Consider the following 15,084-nt stretch of genomic DNA (forward strand, 5'->3'; position numbering starts at 1 on the left):
GCCCTGGTTTGTGGGGGGGGGGGTGGGGGGGGGGGGGGGGGGGGTGGATCTGTCTTTCCTTTAACTTCTCTCCCTCCCCCTGGCAACCATGAGCCATCAGAGAACGCTAGGGTTACACCAGATCTTTTCTTTTTTTTCTTTTTCTCATTTTGCCTGCAACATTTCACAGGATCTAGAAAATATCATACACTTGCCCGTTTTTATAACATTGAAAATTATGGAGCTGAACCAGGAAAAAGGAGTGGGAGGGGTACCTGCTGGGGTTAAGTACCCTACAGGCCACTGTCTCCATGTTTCAGAGTTGTCTTTTTTTATCAAGATGCTGTGGAGAATGGCCACTCTGGACCCCACTCTCCCGATGCTCCTGGGTGCCTCAAGTCCTTCTGCCCATTCACACGTGCCCTCCCCCTTCCTCTGGATTGGCACACCAAGTCTCAGGGCTCTTGTCCCTCAAATCCTGAGCTGCTTCTTAGAGTTGATTACTCTGAGTTCTCTGCTGCCCCTGAAGAATTCACTTAATTAGAAGGTTCCCTGTTGCTCTAGATATTTGGAATGAGCAGATAATGGAAGACATGCTTCAAATGATGCTAAACAAGAAGCCCAGAAGCAAAAGGCCTCTCTCCACCTCGCTCTCCTCCACCTCACCCCCCACTTCACTCTCCTCACCTCACTCCCCCCACAATCTTCCTGTTTTCCAACTAGTCCCCATTTCTCTTCTTCTGATTCTCTCATGTATTTCTCTCTCTGTTGGTATAAAACATTCATTGCCTGTTTGATGAATGTTCACTGACTTAGACTGGTGTGTGTGTGTGTGTGTGTGTGTGTGCATGCTTGTGTCTCTCTGTTTGTGTCTCTTTCTGTGTCTATGAATGTGTCTGGGTATCTGTGTGTACCTGTGTGTGTGTGTGTGTGTGTGTTTGTGTGCATGTGTGCATGTGTATGTCTCTCTGTATCTGTGTATGTCTCTATGGATCTGTGTATGCCTGTCTAAGTTCTATCTCCCCATAAAATTCATCTTTAAACATTGTTGAGTACCACGGATATGATAATGTCTAGACCAGGATAGCTCCACTGCAGAACTCATATACCAATGGAAGAGACCACTGTGTACTCACATACCAGCAGGTGCATGTTGAGCGCTGGGTCAGGTATGAGAGCAAGGCTTCAGTGATATCTCCTAAGTTTTCTTCTGCTGTTCCTGGGAGACTGTGCCAGCAGCTCGCTTCCTTCCACGTGACTGCCAGTGCCCTGCCCCTATCCCAAGATGCCCTTGAAGGCTCCTCGACTTCTCTGCTATGGCAGATTTGCGAAAGAGAAATCAGACAGGAAGAGAAACAGTGGTACAAGGTTTCGCCAATATTTCTCTTCCATTATTGTACAGTTTTAGACAAACGCTTTAAATAAAGAGAGTGGGAAGTGATCCAAGTTGAGCCTGAATGGGTGAGCAATGTGAGTAGAAGTAGCTGTAGTCCTGATTTGGTGAGGGCATCCAATGGGCCAGGTACTGGCCTGCGTTAACTCTCCAGGACAACCTGGTCACAGAGCCTCCCATCCACTGAAGCAATATCTTCTCAGCAAGTTGTTTACTTAAGAGAAGTAAACATATTCTAAACCACTGGGGTCTCATTTTGGATATTGCTTGGCATTTTGAAAAAGAGAATATGTCTTCTACATTGCCCCGAAGCAAGCCCATACAAAAGTGTTGACTCAATCTTTCTCAAGCTCTGACTCCCAATTGCAAATCCCCAGTTAGATTTCTAGACTAAATAGCTTCTTCCCAGACCAAACCCCCGCTGCTTTCTCATTGTGGGATTGCTCATCACTGACTCGATCGATGTGTTTGCTTCTCCCATCGTATTAAAAAGAGTGCCTGCCGCTGCTCTAGGGACTGAGATCTCCGCTTAACCGGAGACTCGGACTGTCTTTTTAATAAAGGGAGATGAGCGGCTACCCAAATGTTTCCCACTGCTTTGGCACACATGTGACTCGGCATTTGTAGAGAGGTCCCAGGTTTGGTGGTAGGTCTAAGATGCAAGATGTTCGCTAGGTATGGTTACATACATACATTTATTTAACTATCTATCTATCTATCTATCTATCTATCTATCTATCTATCTATCTATAGAAGTTATTTACTTCTTGGGCCTGGGGCTCTGTGGTGCTAAGGTGATAGTAACTTACTGAGTATTCCAGTCTGTGAGGTTAATGCCCCATCCCCAAGGTGTTTAATTTTCACTGGGAGTAGTTTATTCATGGGAAGGATCTGGTCCATTAATTCCTGCTTTACCAAATTAGAAAACAAATCCACTGAGAGAGTAAATGACTTTTCCAGGTCAGAGGAGAGAAAGCTGAATCAGCATGCACTCCCCACTCGGGCGGCTGAGCTGGGTGCTTCAATGTCATCTTCTGTCTTTTGTCTCATTGGCTGAACAACTGGTTTGTTCTCTAGCCTTCAAACCCCTTCTAATACCCAGAGGGCCTAGAAAATGCCTCTTCCAGCCTCCTCCAACAAGACCATTCAGTCTCCCTCAATAATGTGGGTCAACATGTCATCCTGAATGGAGATGTCATATTCTAAAGAGGAAGAATTCCCCATAACTCAAAAGATTAATTGAGTCTATGACTCAAGTCTTAATATCTTTTAACTCTGTGGTCTGATGAAGGTGGTTTGTCCTTACTTAAAGGCTTGAATGGCTGTGTAACCAACTTATTCTCTCTTTCATGAATGATGAGCTGACTCCCCATCTTTCATCACCTCTGTGTGCCCTAAGTAATAAAACAAGTAAAAAATCCATTAAAATGGGTATATAGTTATGCTTGTTAAAGCATAGTTCTCTTCCTTCTAGAACCTAACATTTCCACAGGCATGTGGTTCACCAAGAAGAGATTGAACAACTGATTCTATTTGATAGTTTCTCCACAAAACCACTTTGGAAAACATTGTCACCTTTACAGATAAAAGTAATAATTCAATTATAATGTATACAGGAATATTTGATAGACGGCTACATCATCATCATCCTCATCAGTTTTTTGAGACATGTTTTTCCATGTAGCCCTGGCTGTCCTGGAACTCACTCTGAAGACCAGGCTGGTCTTGAACTCAGAGCTCATCACCACTTCCTGGCTTACAGACAGCTACTTTAAACAAAACTCTGAATGTTTTTAAGAAAATAGTGTGTTTCAAGGAAGTAGAAAGACAGAGAGATGAGCAAGAGTAGAAGATGGCATACATATTGATTATTTTACTCTTTCATTTTAGAAGCAAGGCACTCAAGGAGTCATCCATGATTCAACCTTTAATATATCTATGTTTGAACCAAGCTGCCTTCTTAAACCACGGCTCACTGTGTCTGAGACCTGGGTTCCTCTCAGTGTTATTCTCTTGACACTAATAATACTAGGATTGTTGTCTTCTATGCTGATGCAGCTTAAAATTCTAGTGTCAGTCTCCTTCTACCCGGAAGTGGGGAGGGAGCGAATTGAATACCTCCACAGGAAGCTCCTTGAAAACCGATCAAAGCAGCAACTGGGAGAAGCTGACTCTAGACTGAGCCTGTACTTTACAAAGGTAAGGCTGAGGTGCTGCTGTACTTCTAATTAGGCTAAAGCTCAGTTTGAAAGAAACAACACTGGATTTCAAAGTTTCCCACAACTTTACGTTAGGAGCCCAACTACAGTATAGTTGAGTGAACCTATTTTGTAGTTGCCTATTGGGAAGATGTTTTGTTTTGTATATTGGAGATGGCCAATTATTACCCTTCTACAGCAAAGATAATGTAACAACATGGAAGGAAATAGCACTTAGTAAACTTTAAAGAGTTCTATTTATCTATCTATATCTGTCTATATCATCTATCTATCTATCTATCTATCTATCTATCTATCTGATTCTTATACACATTACTGGTTTTATTTGACTTATTAATGTGAGAAAAGTAAGAATCTGCAAGCAATTCAAAGACTAGTTCAAAGCACTCTCATATTCAGGTCACCAGGACAACAGAATTGCTTTATACATGCTAAGCTAGATGTGTCCTCAAGGATGGGTAGGAGGAAGCACTTGTCTCTAGAGAGAGAAATTCACTTTTGTGTCCAGCACAAGAATCAGTCACATGGCTGCTACCAGGAACCTACAGTGTACACAACTGGAAAACAGTTACAGTCAATGAAAGACCAGGATGTCCCAAGGATATTTTCTGTGTTTTTCAAAGTTTTCAGCAGTGGCATTTGAAGTGATTCCAGTGTCTATTTATCTAATTTTTCAGCTTCACTTCTGGTTTCCAGTCCTGAAAATGATTGGGAAGAAACATACGATCCCTGCAAATGAAACTGACTGTGAGCAGCACAGTCCCTCTTCCTGGGTCAGCTGCTGCGGCTCACAGTCGTCTACTCAACAAGAGAAGGCTATATGAGATGGTCTACAGATGTTTGAGTTTGCAAGACTGCCTTTCCCTCTGGTTATTCTTCAAGCTACTTGTCAATCATAATGCCAAATTGCCCTTCAGTAAATGGTTTTTTCGTCTGTCTTCCAAACAAAACGCAGTATCTAGACTGTGTCATGGTTGACACTATGGTGATGGTTGGCATGAAAAGGCCCTCCAGAGGCTCAGATGTTTGAAAACTTGGTTCCCAGTTAGTGCAGTTTGGGGGAGGCTTACTAGGTGTGGTTTTGTTGGACAAAGTGTGTCCCCAGAGGGGTGTTTTGCAGTTTTAAAAACCATGTGCTAATTCCTGTTCGTTCTGCTTCCTACCCGTGGCTGGAGATGTGAGGTCTCAGCTGTCACTGCCTCCAAGTCTGTCACTGTAGTTCCCCACTGTGCTGGTGATGGAGTCTTACCTCTCTGGAACCTTAAACCCAAATAAACCCTTCCTTCTATATGTTGCCTTGATAGTGTGATTTTATCGCAGCAATAGAAAGGTAAGTAATTAGGCGGTTATATCCGGACCCCTTCCCAAGGAGTCCCAGCACAGAGCAAATACCATTCAGAGAAAACAATCCAGAAAACAATTATGAAGTGTCTACTTCAGTCTCAGCAGCAGCTCATGTATACAAAGTCAGCAGTGTGTCTATTAATCTCCTGGTCTCTTTCTACCCCCCCAACCCCCGAATGTCTTGTACATAATGTTGTCTTTCATAGTTGCCTCTCTCTCCGTGTTCCCTCAGTCAGAAACCCTGAGGCCTGTGTGCAGGAGCGTCCAGTTTCCTCTCATTACCTCCCCCTCCCCCACATCCCTCCAGTCTTGGACTCTCTTCTTGTCTTTTCCAGGAACTCCTCCAGCCCAAGTTTTAGGATGGGGTTGCATACTGCACCAGCATCATAGAACAGACATGCTTATTAAAATACACATTTCAGACCTCTTTCACCTTTCTTATTGCAAAATACCAAGAAGGGGGAAATCTCCTTGAATAATCCTGTTATCTCTAAGTACCAGAATATGAAAATCATTTTTTTTTTAGCTTTTATTTTGAAAATTGGCAGGGTTATACAAAGTTGAAGACGTAGTATAAAGCTGCACTTGCCCTTCACCGCCACAGCCACATTCACATCTTACAGAACAATCTCGAAATCAGAACGCTGACTTCAACAGATACAGAATCAAGGGCTTGTATTCCATTTTTACCAACTGAAGGATTAGCACTCCCTTCTGGGCCCAGCGTTCAAGCCAGGATCCCACATCACCAGGAATGGTGTTAATTCTTTTATTGCTCTATCCAGGAAGATTTCCTCAGTATTTCCTTTGTCCCAGAATCCTGACAGCTTTGAAGAATGATGGCCAGTGACTTCATAAAACCTCCTTCAGTTTGGGTTTGCCAACGTTCCCTCTTAGTTAGGGAGAATGGGTTTGCTTCCTGCATCACAGCAGGAGACCCAAGTTGCTGACAGGCTACTTTTGATGGTAGGGCTAAGGCAGCATCTGGTGAATTCTTCCATCGTAATTATTGTTTTCCTTTGTAATTAATAAGCATCTATGGGGCAATGCTGTGAGACTACACACACATCCCTGTTTAACATGTGTTTACCCTCTAATTTTAGCATCTGTTGATATAAAAATTATTACTGTGGTGACGAAATAGTGGGTTTTTCTAGTTTAATAGTTTCTTATATCTATCTTACTCATAATGCTACCACAAGGCATAGGCATTCCCTCTAAGGAACATTTTGGTGAAAGAGTAAGTTTTGTGTGAGGTAGGTGCTGTGCAGACAAGGAGACTACCAGCAGACAACAGCAAGCCAGAGCGTGGCTTTCCTCTGCTTCCAGAGGCTTTGGATCTGAATGTCTAGACATGTCCGAATATCTGCACATATCCATTCTTCCACAGGTGTGCCATCTTCCCCTTCCCCCCAATACCTACTAGGGCAGGACAGGAGCTATCTCAGCATTTGAAGAGAAAAGGGATTCTGACCTCCTCATGATCCAAGAGCTACATGAGATTCCAGGAGTTGGAACCTGAGGGACAGTCAATCAATACTTGTTGGCCCTTTGCAAGGTGGTGGACAGGGTCTGATTAGGACTTCTCCCAGGCAGCCTGTGCTGTCTGCAGGCTTTTCTGGCTATACCACTTTCTGCTCTATCTAAACCAGCATTTTACCCCTGATAGCCTTTTAAACGGCTCTGCAAAGCAGGTATGTTATAGAAATGGGCCAAAAAGATGGTCCTCCTGGGTTTATTTCACAGGTTGTTTGTTCACCACAACTGAGATCTCATACGTAGTATCCTGGCCTTCAGTGCTAATGTGCTCCATGTTCAAGCAGCTAACTACCGCCCAGAGTGGTAGTTCTCAACAGTCCCAACGACTCGGCCCTTTAAAACCATTCTTCACACTCCTTCGATCCCCATTCATAAAATGGTTTCTTTGCTACTTCACAGCTGTAATTTTGCTACTGTTATGAATTGTAATGTAAATATCTGATATGCAGGATACCTGGTATGTGACCTGCAGAGGGGTCGTGACCCACAGGATGAGAGCTGCTGGTCTGGAGGCTACCTGCTTTGCGTATCCATGGAAACCTCTTTCACTTCTTACTGTCCACCAGTCAAGTCGAGTCTTGTGGTCCTGAGACAACAGGCCCAACTAGCCTGCTAGCTGTGACCTATATGCCCAGCCATGTCACTACACATGTAGCTGGCTCCCACTGTCCCCTCCCCTCTCCTGGGAGTGCTGGAAACTTCTCCTCCTCTGGCTTGAGGCTCCCTCACTGCTCTGGTTGGTTTTGTTCTCTCAAGGACACTCAAATAAAGCTTTTTGTGTTAGTGTTTCTTACGATCTTATCATTTTCCCTCCTTGGCCTCAAATCTTCTACAGAATATTGTCTCTATTTTTTCTTTGTTCTTTACTTCTATTCATTTATAATTTTACAAACAGTGCAGGTTATTCCCAGAAACATGATGTTGGTTCCAACTCAGCCATAGTAGGTGTGTAGCAGCACCGGTTTTTAGAATTTTCAATTCCCCAGTGACTGCCGAGGTTGCGAATCTTTTCAAGGGTTTACTCACTGTCTGTAAGAACATCACGTAAGCCTATTGAAATGTTTTACCTTTTTTCGTTTGCTTATTTGGTTGTTCTTGAGACAGGGTCTCTTCCTGTAGCCTCTTCCTGTCCTGGGACTGTCTACATGTATCAGGCTGGCCTTGAACTCACAGCGCTCTACCTGCCTCAGCCTCCTGAGTGCTGGGACTAAAGGCATGCACCACATGCCTGCTTAAAGACTTGGTCTTATTAAGTAGAGGCTTGGGATGTGCTCTACAGACCAGGCTGGCCTGTCTGTATCCACTTGTATCTACCTCCAGAATGATGAGTTTAAAGGCACACACAATCAGACTTGGCCTATCTCTGTTTTTATATGTATGTACATGAGGCATCTTCCCACTGTTGGTGTTTGCTAGGATGGGGAGGAAGATTCCATGGACTTGCATTCATCATTTAAGAAGAATTCACATTAGTCCATGGCTCCCAGGCTGATAAGGAGGTATAACTCCTAAGATGTGTAGCCCTAAAGCTTACTACTGTACAATTCATCCTCCGAGGCCCTGACTGTGTTGCTAGGGTAGGGACCCCCATGCTGGCATGTTTGAAGTTGCTTAGGGATTCTTCCAGGCAGCTGAGATTCAGAACCACACCCCGTGGAATCTTACAGAATTACAGCTTCTCAGTGGTGAGATTTCTTTAACAGAAGAGATCTTCATTAGAAACGTGTCTGATTCAGAATTTCTCAAATCAAATTATGAACACTAGTTCCGTGGTTGCTTCAGGAAAATGGGGCTGTGGGGAATGAATGTCATGTGATACATTCAAGGATGAATCACAAAGCCTACTGGGGCAGTGAGAAAACCATTAAACTCCACAACAAAGACATTCCTATTAACACTGGTCACCCAGAATTTCCCCTAAACTGTTAGACCACAGAACAATCGTACCTCTGATTATCATAAACACAATGCACCCGTGTTATAGAGTATGTTCTAGTAAAAGTGCACACAACCACAAACGCTTGTCAGCCATAAAAGGACTTGGAAAGGCAAGGATGCATTTGCAATTTTGACTTGTTTAAACACAGGAGGTTCTTATGTGCCCCTGTGTTTTCATGTGCCTGTGTGTAGGGGTTCGTGTTTGATTTTGCTACAGAAAGGATTATGCATGATAGACAAGTGTTCTCCCAATGAGTCACATCTCTAGATCTGCTGTGTGTCATAAATAAATATATATATTAACAAATTTACATAACGAATGGCTTTATGCGGATAATTCTTTAGTTTTTTCTCTCTATACAATAAGGATCTCACTCACATTAACCCAGACAAAGGATCAAACGGACACTTTTTAGAGAGACTGGGTTGCTTTTAAATCTCTCGTTTCTGGTAATTATCTAGCCTGTTTATATACCTCGTCATCAACATCACTGATATCCAGGGCAAGCATCTGACACAGCTACTCACCAGAGAGGGTGATGTTCAGCTCGCCCCTTTGGTATTCTTTCAACCTAGTGAGGAAGTTGGTAGACTTAGGCAAGTGCTATGGGCACAGGGAACACAGAGTTAGACTACCATGCTGGCATCTCTGTCCTCCTTACCACAAATGCCCAGGTCAGCCTCTTCTACATGGGGAGGGCAGCGCATGTAAAAACGTCTTAATTTCATAGAAATCAAATCCACTCCTCTCTCTCATCTCTAGCAAGAGTTATAGAAATTGGGACTTGCTATTTCACTCTGTTGGGCATCGTTATCCTGTGACTGAAGGGGTCCCTCCCCGGGAAGGAGAGATGACAAGGAGATACTGTCACAAGGAGCAATTCTAGTGCTGGAAACAGGCTTTGACCTACTCCTTACAGTCAGTCCAACTTGGACATCTGATGATAATTTTTAAATTTTTTAATTGGCTATTTTACTTATTTACATTTAAAATGTTATCCCCCTTCCAAGTTTCCCCTCCACAAACCCCCATTCCTTCCTCCCTCCTTCCTCCTTCCTCTTGCTTCTATGAGGATGCTCCCCCACCCACCCACCCACTTCTGCCTCATTGCCCTAGTATTCCCCTACACTGGGTCATCGAGCCTCCACAGGACCAAGGGGCTCCCTTCCCATTGATACCAGATAAGGCTATCCTCTGTTACATATGCAGTTGGAGCCATGGGTCCATCCCATGTATACTCTTTGGTTTGGTGGTTTAGTCCCTGGGAGGTTTGGGGTGTCTGGTTGGTTGATGTTGTTCTTATGGGGTTGCAAATCCCTTCAGCTCCTTTAGTCCTTCCCCTAACTCCTCCATTGGTGTCCCACCCTCAATCTGATGATTGACTGCAAGTATCCACCTCTGTATTGGTCAGGTTCTGGCAGAGACTCTCAGGGGACAGCTATACCAGGCTCCTCTCAGCAAGTGCCTCTTGGCAAGAGTATCTGGGTTTGGTGTCTGCAGATGGAATGGATTCCTAGGTGGGCAAGTCTCTGGATGGCCTTTCCTTCAATCTCTGTTTCACTCTTTGTCCATGCATTTCCTTTTGACAGGACTAATTTTGGATTAATATTTTTTAGATGGGCTGGTGGCCCCATCCCTCAATCAGAGGGCCATGCCTATCCTCTGGATATGGTCTCTACAGGTTCTATCTCCCCCTTTGTTGGGTATTCGGCTAATGTCATCCCTGTTGGTTCCCACTGCTCCTTGGCTCTGACCAGGGCTCTGGCTAGCTAGATACTCAGGCCCTGGCACCCACAAGATGACAGTGTGGGGGATGGCTCTGCCAACCCACCCTGCTGCATCCACAAAGCTTGGCTGAACCCCAGACAATATCTGCCATCCTCTCAGTACCCGGTAGAAATGAGACTCTTAAAGCTTAGTGATTATCTAAAGGATCTAGAAATTTAGAAAAGCTCAATCAACAAGATGCCCACACAATTAGAGTTGTTACCCAATATCTAACCTTTTGATAGAAATTGTAACCCAGGACAGCTTTAGATCCACCCATCTTCCTCCACGGTCCATAGCCTCCTCCTTCTCCTCCCCTTCCTCTCTTTTTCCTCTCCCCTTCCTCTCTTTCTCTTCTCCCCTTCCTCTCTTTCTCTCCCAGCTCCACCTCCTCTTCTACTACCTAGTCACCCAACTCCACTGTGAATACAATGTAGCAGAATAAGTATCCTGCTACACATATGCAAAAAAGGAAAAAGAAATTCCAGATTGCCAAACCTACATTCAAGTATACTGACATGTACTTGTGAAATACATGCTCTGGGAATATATGTTCTAAAGAAGTCAATAATTGAGATGATTATATAATCTCAGTACACACTCATCTGGAGAATTTTATTAAGCCTTGAAGAAGAGGGATTGTTGATTAAGTAAAAGCACATCTACATGGTGTCTATGTAATTAATTGTGTAGCTGGTTATACACACAGGACTTCCACCTACTGTTGATGAGCCATTGAATTTCTTCAGTAACACAAACTGCTAATTGCCTGCCAACCAATGCACTGCCGTCCTCTCTGTGGTCCAATCGCCTACTTGTGTGAATGGGTGAGGCTAGACAATTTTGTCTCTTCTTGTCTGTTTAATAAGCACGATTTGCTACTAAATATATTTTTATTTAGATGATTAAATTCAATTACATTTTAGTTAAATTTAGGGGATGATAGATCACATTGTTTTAAAGTTGACAACAACCTTGAAAAACCACACAGTGTGGTAGAATGAACAGATTTGTAGACCGGGGAAAGCACAAATCCTTGTGCTAAGCATTACTGATATAAACGTAAGCAGCTTAGTGCTTGACTCTCTGAGCCTGTTTCCATATGTAGAGCTAAGACACAGCATATCCACCCCATAGACACCCAATGAAATGACATGTACAAAACCCAGTGGACATTTTGCATTCAAATTAAATAAATAAATGCAGGCCCCCTCTGATTTTCTTCTCTCTCATTGTTACCATCTTTTTTTCAACTTCTGGCAATAAATATGATACACAGAGTAAAAACAGCAGAGAAGGGCTTTTAACCAGGCTTGATAGACAACTGAGCTCTGTGACAGTCCAGGTGGCAAATAGAAGAGGCTTTGCCTTCATATGATCTCTGGTGCAACGACTTGACTTTGTCGTCATAGTCACAATAGCTGCAGAGCAAGTCTGCCTTCCAGTAACCGTTTACTGCAAGCGCTGTATTGAGCCTGCATGATGTAACCTGATAGTGCACCAAAGCATCTGAGAGGTCCATGAAAGGCACAGGACATGGTATCATGGAGAGTTTTTTAAGTTAGAAACAGAGATCCTCCCAGATCCTCCCCCTGCACCCCGTTTTAACGGCCAGCTAGCTTTACAAGTGACTTCCCCACTCAGAGATCAGCTCTCAAAGGGTTTAGCTCAATAGTCTCCAAGGAAACTGCTATCTCTTAAAGCCTAGCATACTGGGAAGACAGCAGTCTGCTGGAGAGAAGCTTGAAGGTGGCCCGAGTCTTGGCATTTGATTGGCTTCCTCGTTCATGGTTGGTCAATGAAATAGAAAGAACAACAGAAGCTCTTGGGGGCATGAGTGTGATTTATTTGCTGAAAGCGGGGAAGATAACATTAGGTCAAAAGAAATGTTCTTTTTCAGAGGCAATCAGAACTGTTACTTAGTTCTAAATGTCATGGGTAATTTCATACAGTTTAAAGCCAGACTGTGGTGTCAGTGGCTGACGACCTGACAATTGAAGTTTTGCCTTTGCACAGCAAATGGTGCACTGGCTGTAAATGTGACATATTAATTAGAGGAGAAAGAAATCAATTGAAATTGTTTTGAAAAGGAAAGCATCATAGAAGAGTGTTTATATTGAAATAATAAGTGCCCTGTATGTTGAAAGTGGACACGTTAACACATTGAAGAAAATAAATATTCTTTCAAAACACTTGATGTAATGATTTTTTTTTTTAAATGCTGAACTCAGAATTTAGAGAATTAGTTTATTATTCAGGTGCTGTTGTGAGGTGGCTTGCCCAAGTACATCTCCTTCCCAGTTCAAATCAGCTCTTCCCAGAAAACACAGTATTAGTATCCTTACTTGGTGTCGGTCACATTACTGAGTGTATCATCTTACCAAATTTCTGATGGCATTGTGGTTTTATAAATGAAGAAGCACAGAGAAGCTTCTTCCAGAAGTAGATTTGAACTCAGGTCCTTTCTGCCGTGAGACTTTCTAAAGCGTGGAACGTCAGAGCATTTTCTCTAATGAGCTCTTGGAACAAGAGTTCCCAACCAGCTTGAAGCAGAGCTGAGTGCCTATACCTTCCTTCCCTCCTACTTCATCTTGGCTGTCTTTCAGAAACCCAAGTGATCAAAACAAGAGTGAGGGAGCACGACAGCTATAGATGTTTTTTCTATCTCTGAAAAGCAAATGAATGGAGCCTTTCCAGATTATCCCAATTTATGATAATGACTCACTCCTCTGCATTCAGATGTTGTGTGGTTTTAATAATACATCACACATGGGTGAATAATTTACCTTGGCTTCCCAGCTAGATTTTAACATTCTTATGAATAGAAAACATATGTCTCACTTCTTTGCTTATCTACCACAGTAATTAGTACAGTCAGCCCGTCAATAACACACAGCTTCATAAAGAACACATCAGCTCAGCTGGGTGTGTCTGTGATTCCTGCACTTGGAAGCAAAGGCAGAAAGATGGCTGCAGGTTCAAGGCCAGCCTGGTCTGCATAAGCCAGCAAAGGTTACAGAATGAGACCTCATCGTGTGTGTGTGTGTGTGTGTGTGTAGACAAATCTTATTACTTTCATGTTGAATGAGGAGATGAAGGACCTAGACCAGAAATCCCTCAAGACTAATCCATGGCAGAACACCAGAAGAGTCTCTATGGCTTCTTTGGATAAAATAATGTGCTTTCAAAGTAGACCCAACAAACTCCTTGATGTTTCTGGAACATTTGGGTGCCCCCAGGTGAGTCCCTTGCAATGTCACACGTTTCCAGCTTCAGTCACTTGTGTGTGACCACTGTTCTTTCTATCCTATTTACATAGGCTGTGCTCTGATATTTACTTAAACATTCTCTGAATGAACTCGGCACTTAAAGGATTTATTTAGATTGCTAATAATAATATCTCATGCAGTACAAGCAGTGTGTATGTTGCTTGTGTCTATGTATGTTATTCAAGAAGTTATAAGAACAACAACAACAAGAACAAAACAAATAGATGCACTGTGGTTTTCTCTGAATACTTTCAGTCTGTGATTACCTGTGTGGAACAGGTAGAGAGTTAGCTGCACATACCACACACATACACACACACACACACACACACACACACACACACACACACACACACACATTGAAAACAAACCCCACTATAACACCTTTCACTTAAAAGATCTCATTTGGCAGAACTTGTTCCCATCTTTTGTGTTGAAGAACTTATGTGACTGCGCTGAAGGGTCACGACATTTACACACCAACTCTAGTCAGCGGGTAGCTGTAAGCAGCTGAGTTTGAGCGCTGTCTCTTCCCTGGCACTCTAGGCTGCACCAAGGGCTTTCCTATCTGTGAGCTTGGGTGTTGGATGAGGCTGGGGCTGCAGTAGAGCCTCACAATATCACAATACCCCCCATCAGAGAGCTGTGATGGGTACAGCCCATAACCACCTAGCTCACCACTGTCACTGAGGTCTTGTTGTTGGCTGGGATGTAGCTCTTGCCACAAAGCTCTGTGCAACCATTCTTGACTGCTTTCCTCCATTGAAATGCCTCCTAATGAAGGGGTATACAAGTAGAAAATAGTTTTGCTGGAAAATCTGCATAAATTTTTCTATTATCTACACTAAAAAGGCAGCCCTCAGTGAATGAATGGAGGACCAACTGGTCATTAATTCAGCTTAACCCAATGAATGACTTCTCCTTACATGTCTGTGTGGGTCAACCATGAAATCCTAGAGAACTTCCAGGTAGCCATGACCCGGAACACCCTGCTCCTCTTCAGAAGACTATTTATAGCATGTCCCGTGTGCAGCCGACTTTACAGTTTTCTCTCCAATGTTCTTCAGCATGTGTAGATGGCATTTATGCAATTCAGAAAAAGACGCTTTGACAAGATTAGTCAGCAGCAAGGTCCTCTGACGCAGCTCCATCTAGTTAAAAATAGGAATAGGATGCTTTGGCTAAGTCATCTCGCTGTGTGGTATTAGAGAACTGTCCACAGTTTTGGTTCCCACATCCTGTTCTTTTATCCAGAAATAGATGAAAACTCTGTCCCTGAATTTTCGACAAGACCTTTTGCTTATGTGACCTTGGCTTTCTTCTGGTCCTTCTTGTTCTGTGTTCTTCTGCCCACTTCCCTCCCTGCACTCTGTAATATAAAATCTCAACTGTCAGCCAGGGCCTCTGGAGTCTGTTCCGTTCTCCACCGTGTCTCCCCTACCCTACCCCCAGTTCCAGGGGTTGCAAACTCCAGGCCAACGAGGCCGTAGAACCTAAAGCCTGGCAGGTGTGTAGGCCACTCACTTACACCTCATCTGCGGATGAGGAAGCCCTGACTCCATTTCCCACAGAGCCACTGGCTTTTTCCAGAACATTCAGAGGCCCAGATTATTATGGGAACTCGTCTAAGTATTA

At 43.4% G+C, this 15,084-nt stretch overlaps 1 protein-coding gene across 4 annotated transcripts in view; it reads left to right on the top strand.

Annotated features, from left to right (window-relative positions):
- Positions 1–4,879, top strand: part of Dcstamp (dendrocyte expressed seven transmembrane protein) — a 14,649-nt gene extending 9,770 nt beyond the window's left edge. Inside the window, exons 3-4 of one of the 4 annotated variants that reach the window (XM_028767510.1) lie at positions 3,263–3,571; positions 4,269–4,879. In XM_028767510.1, coding sequence (XP_028623343.1) covers positions 3,263–3,571; positions 4,269–4,415 — 456 coding nt within the window. In that variant the 3' untranslated portion in view covers positions 4,416–4,879. The remainder of the gene's footprint in view (positions 1–3,262; positions 3,572–4,268) is intronic. The other 3 variants (XM_028767516.1, XM_028767518.1, XM_028767522.1) reach the window with 3 other exon arrangements.
- The last annotated feature ends 10,205 nt before the right edge of the window (positions 4,880–15,084 follow it).

The sequence above is a fragment of the Grammomys surdaster genome, unplaced genomic scaffold, assembly GCF_004785775.1.
Source record: "Grammomys surdaster isolate TR1022 unplaced genomic scaffold, NIH_TR_1.0 63, whole genome shotgun sequence".
Lineage (NCBI taxonomy): Eukaryota > Metazoa > Chordata > Mammalia > Rodentia > Muridae > Grammomys > Grammomys surdaster.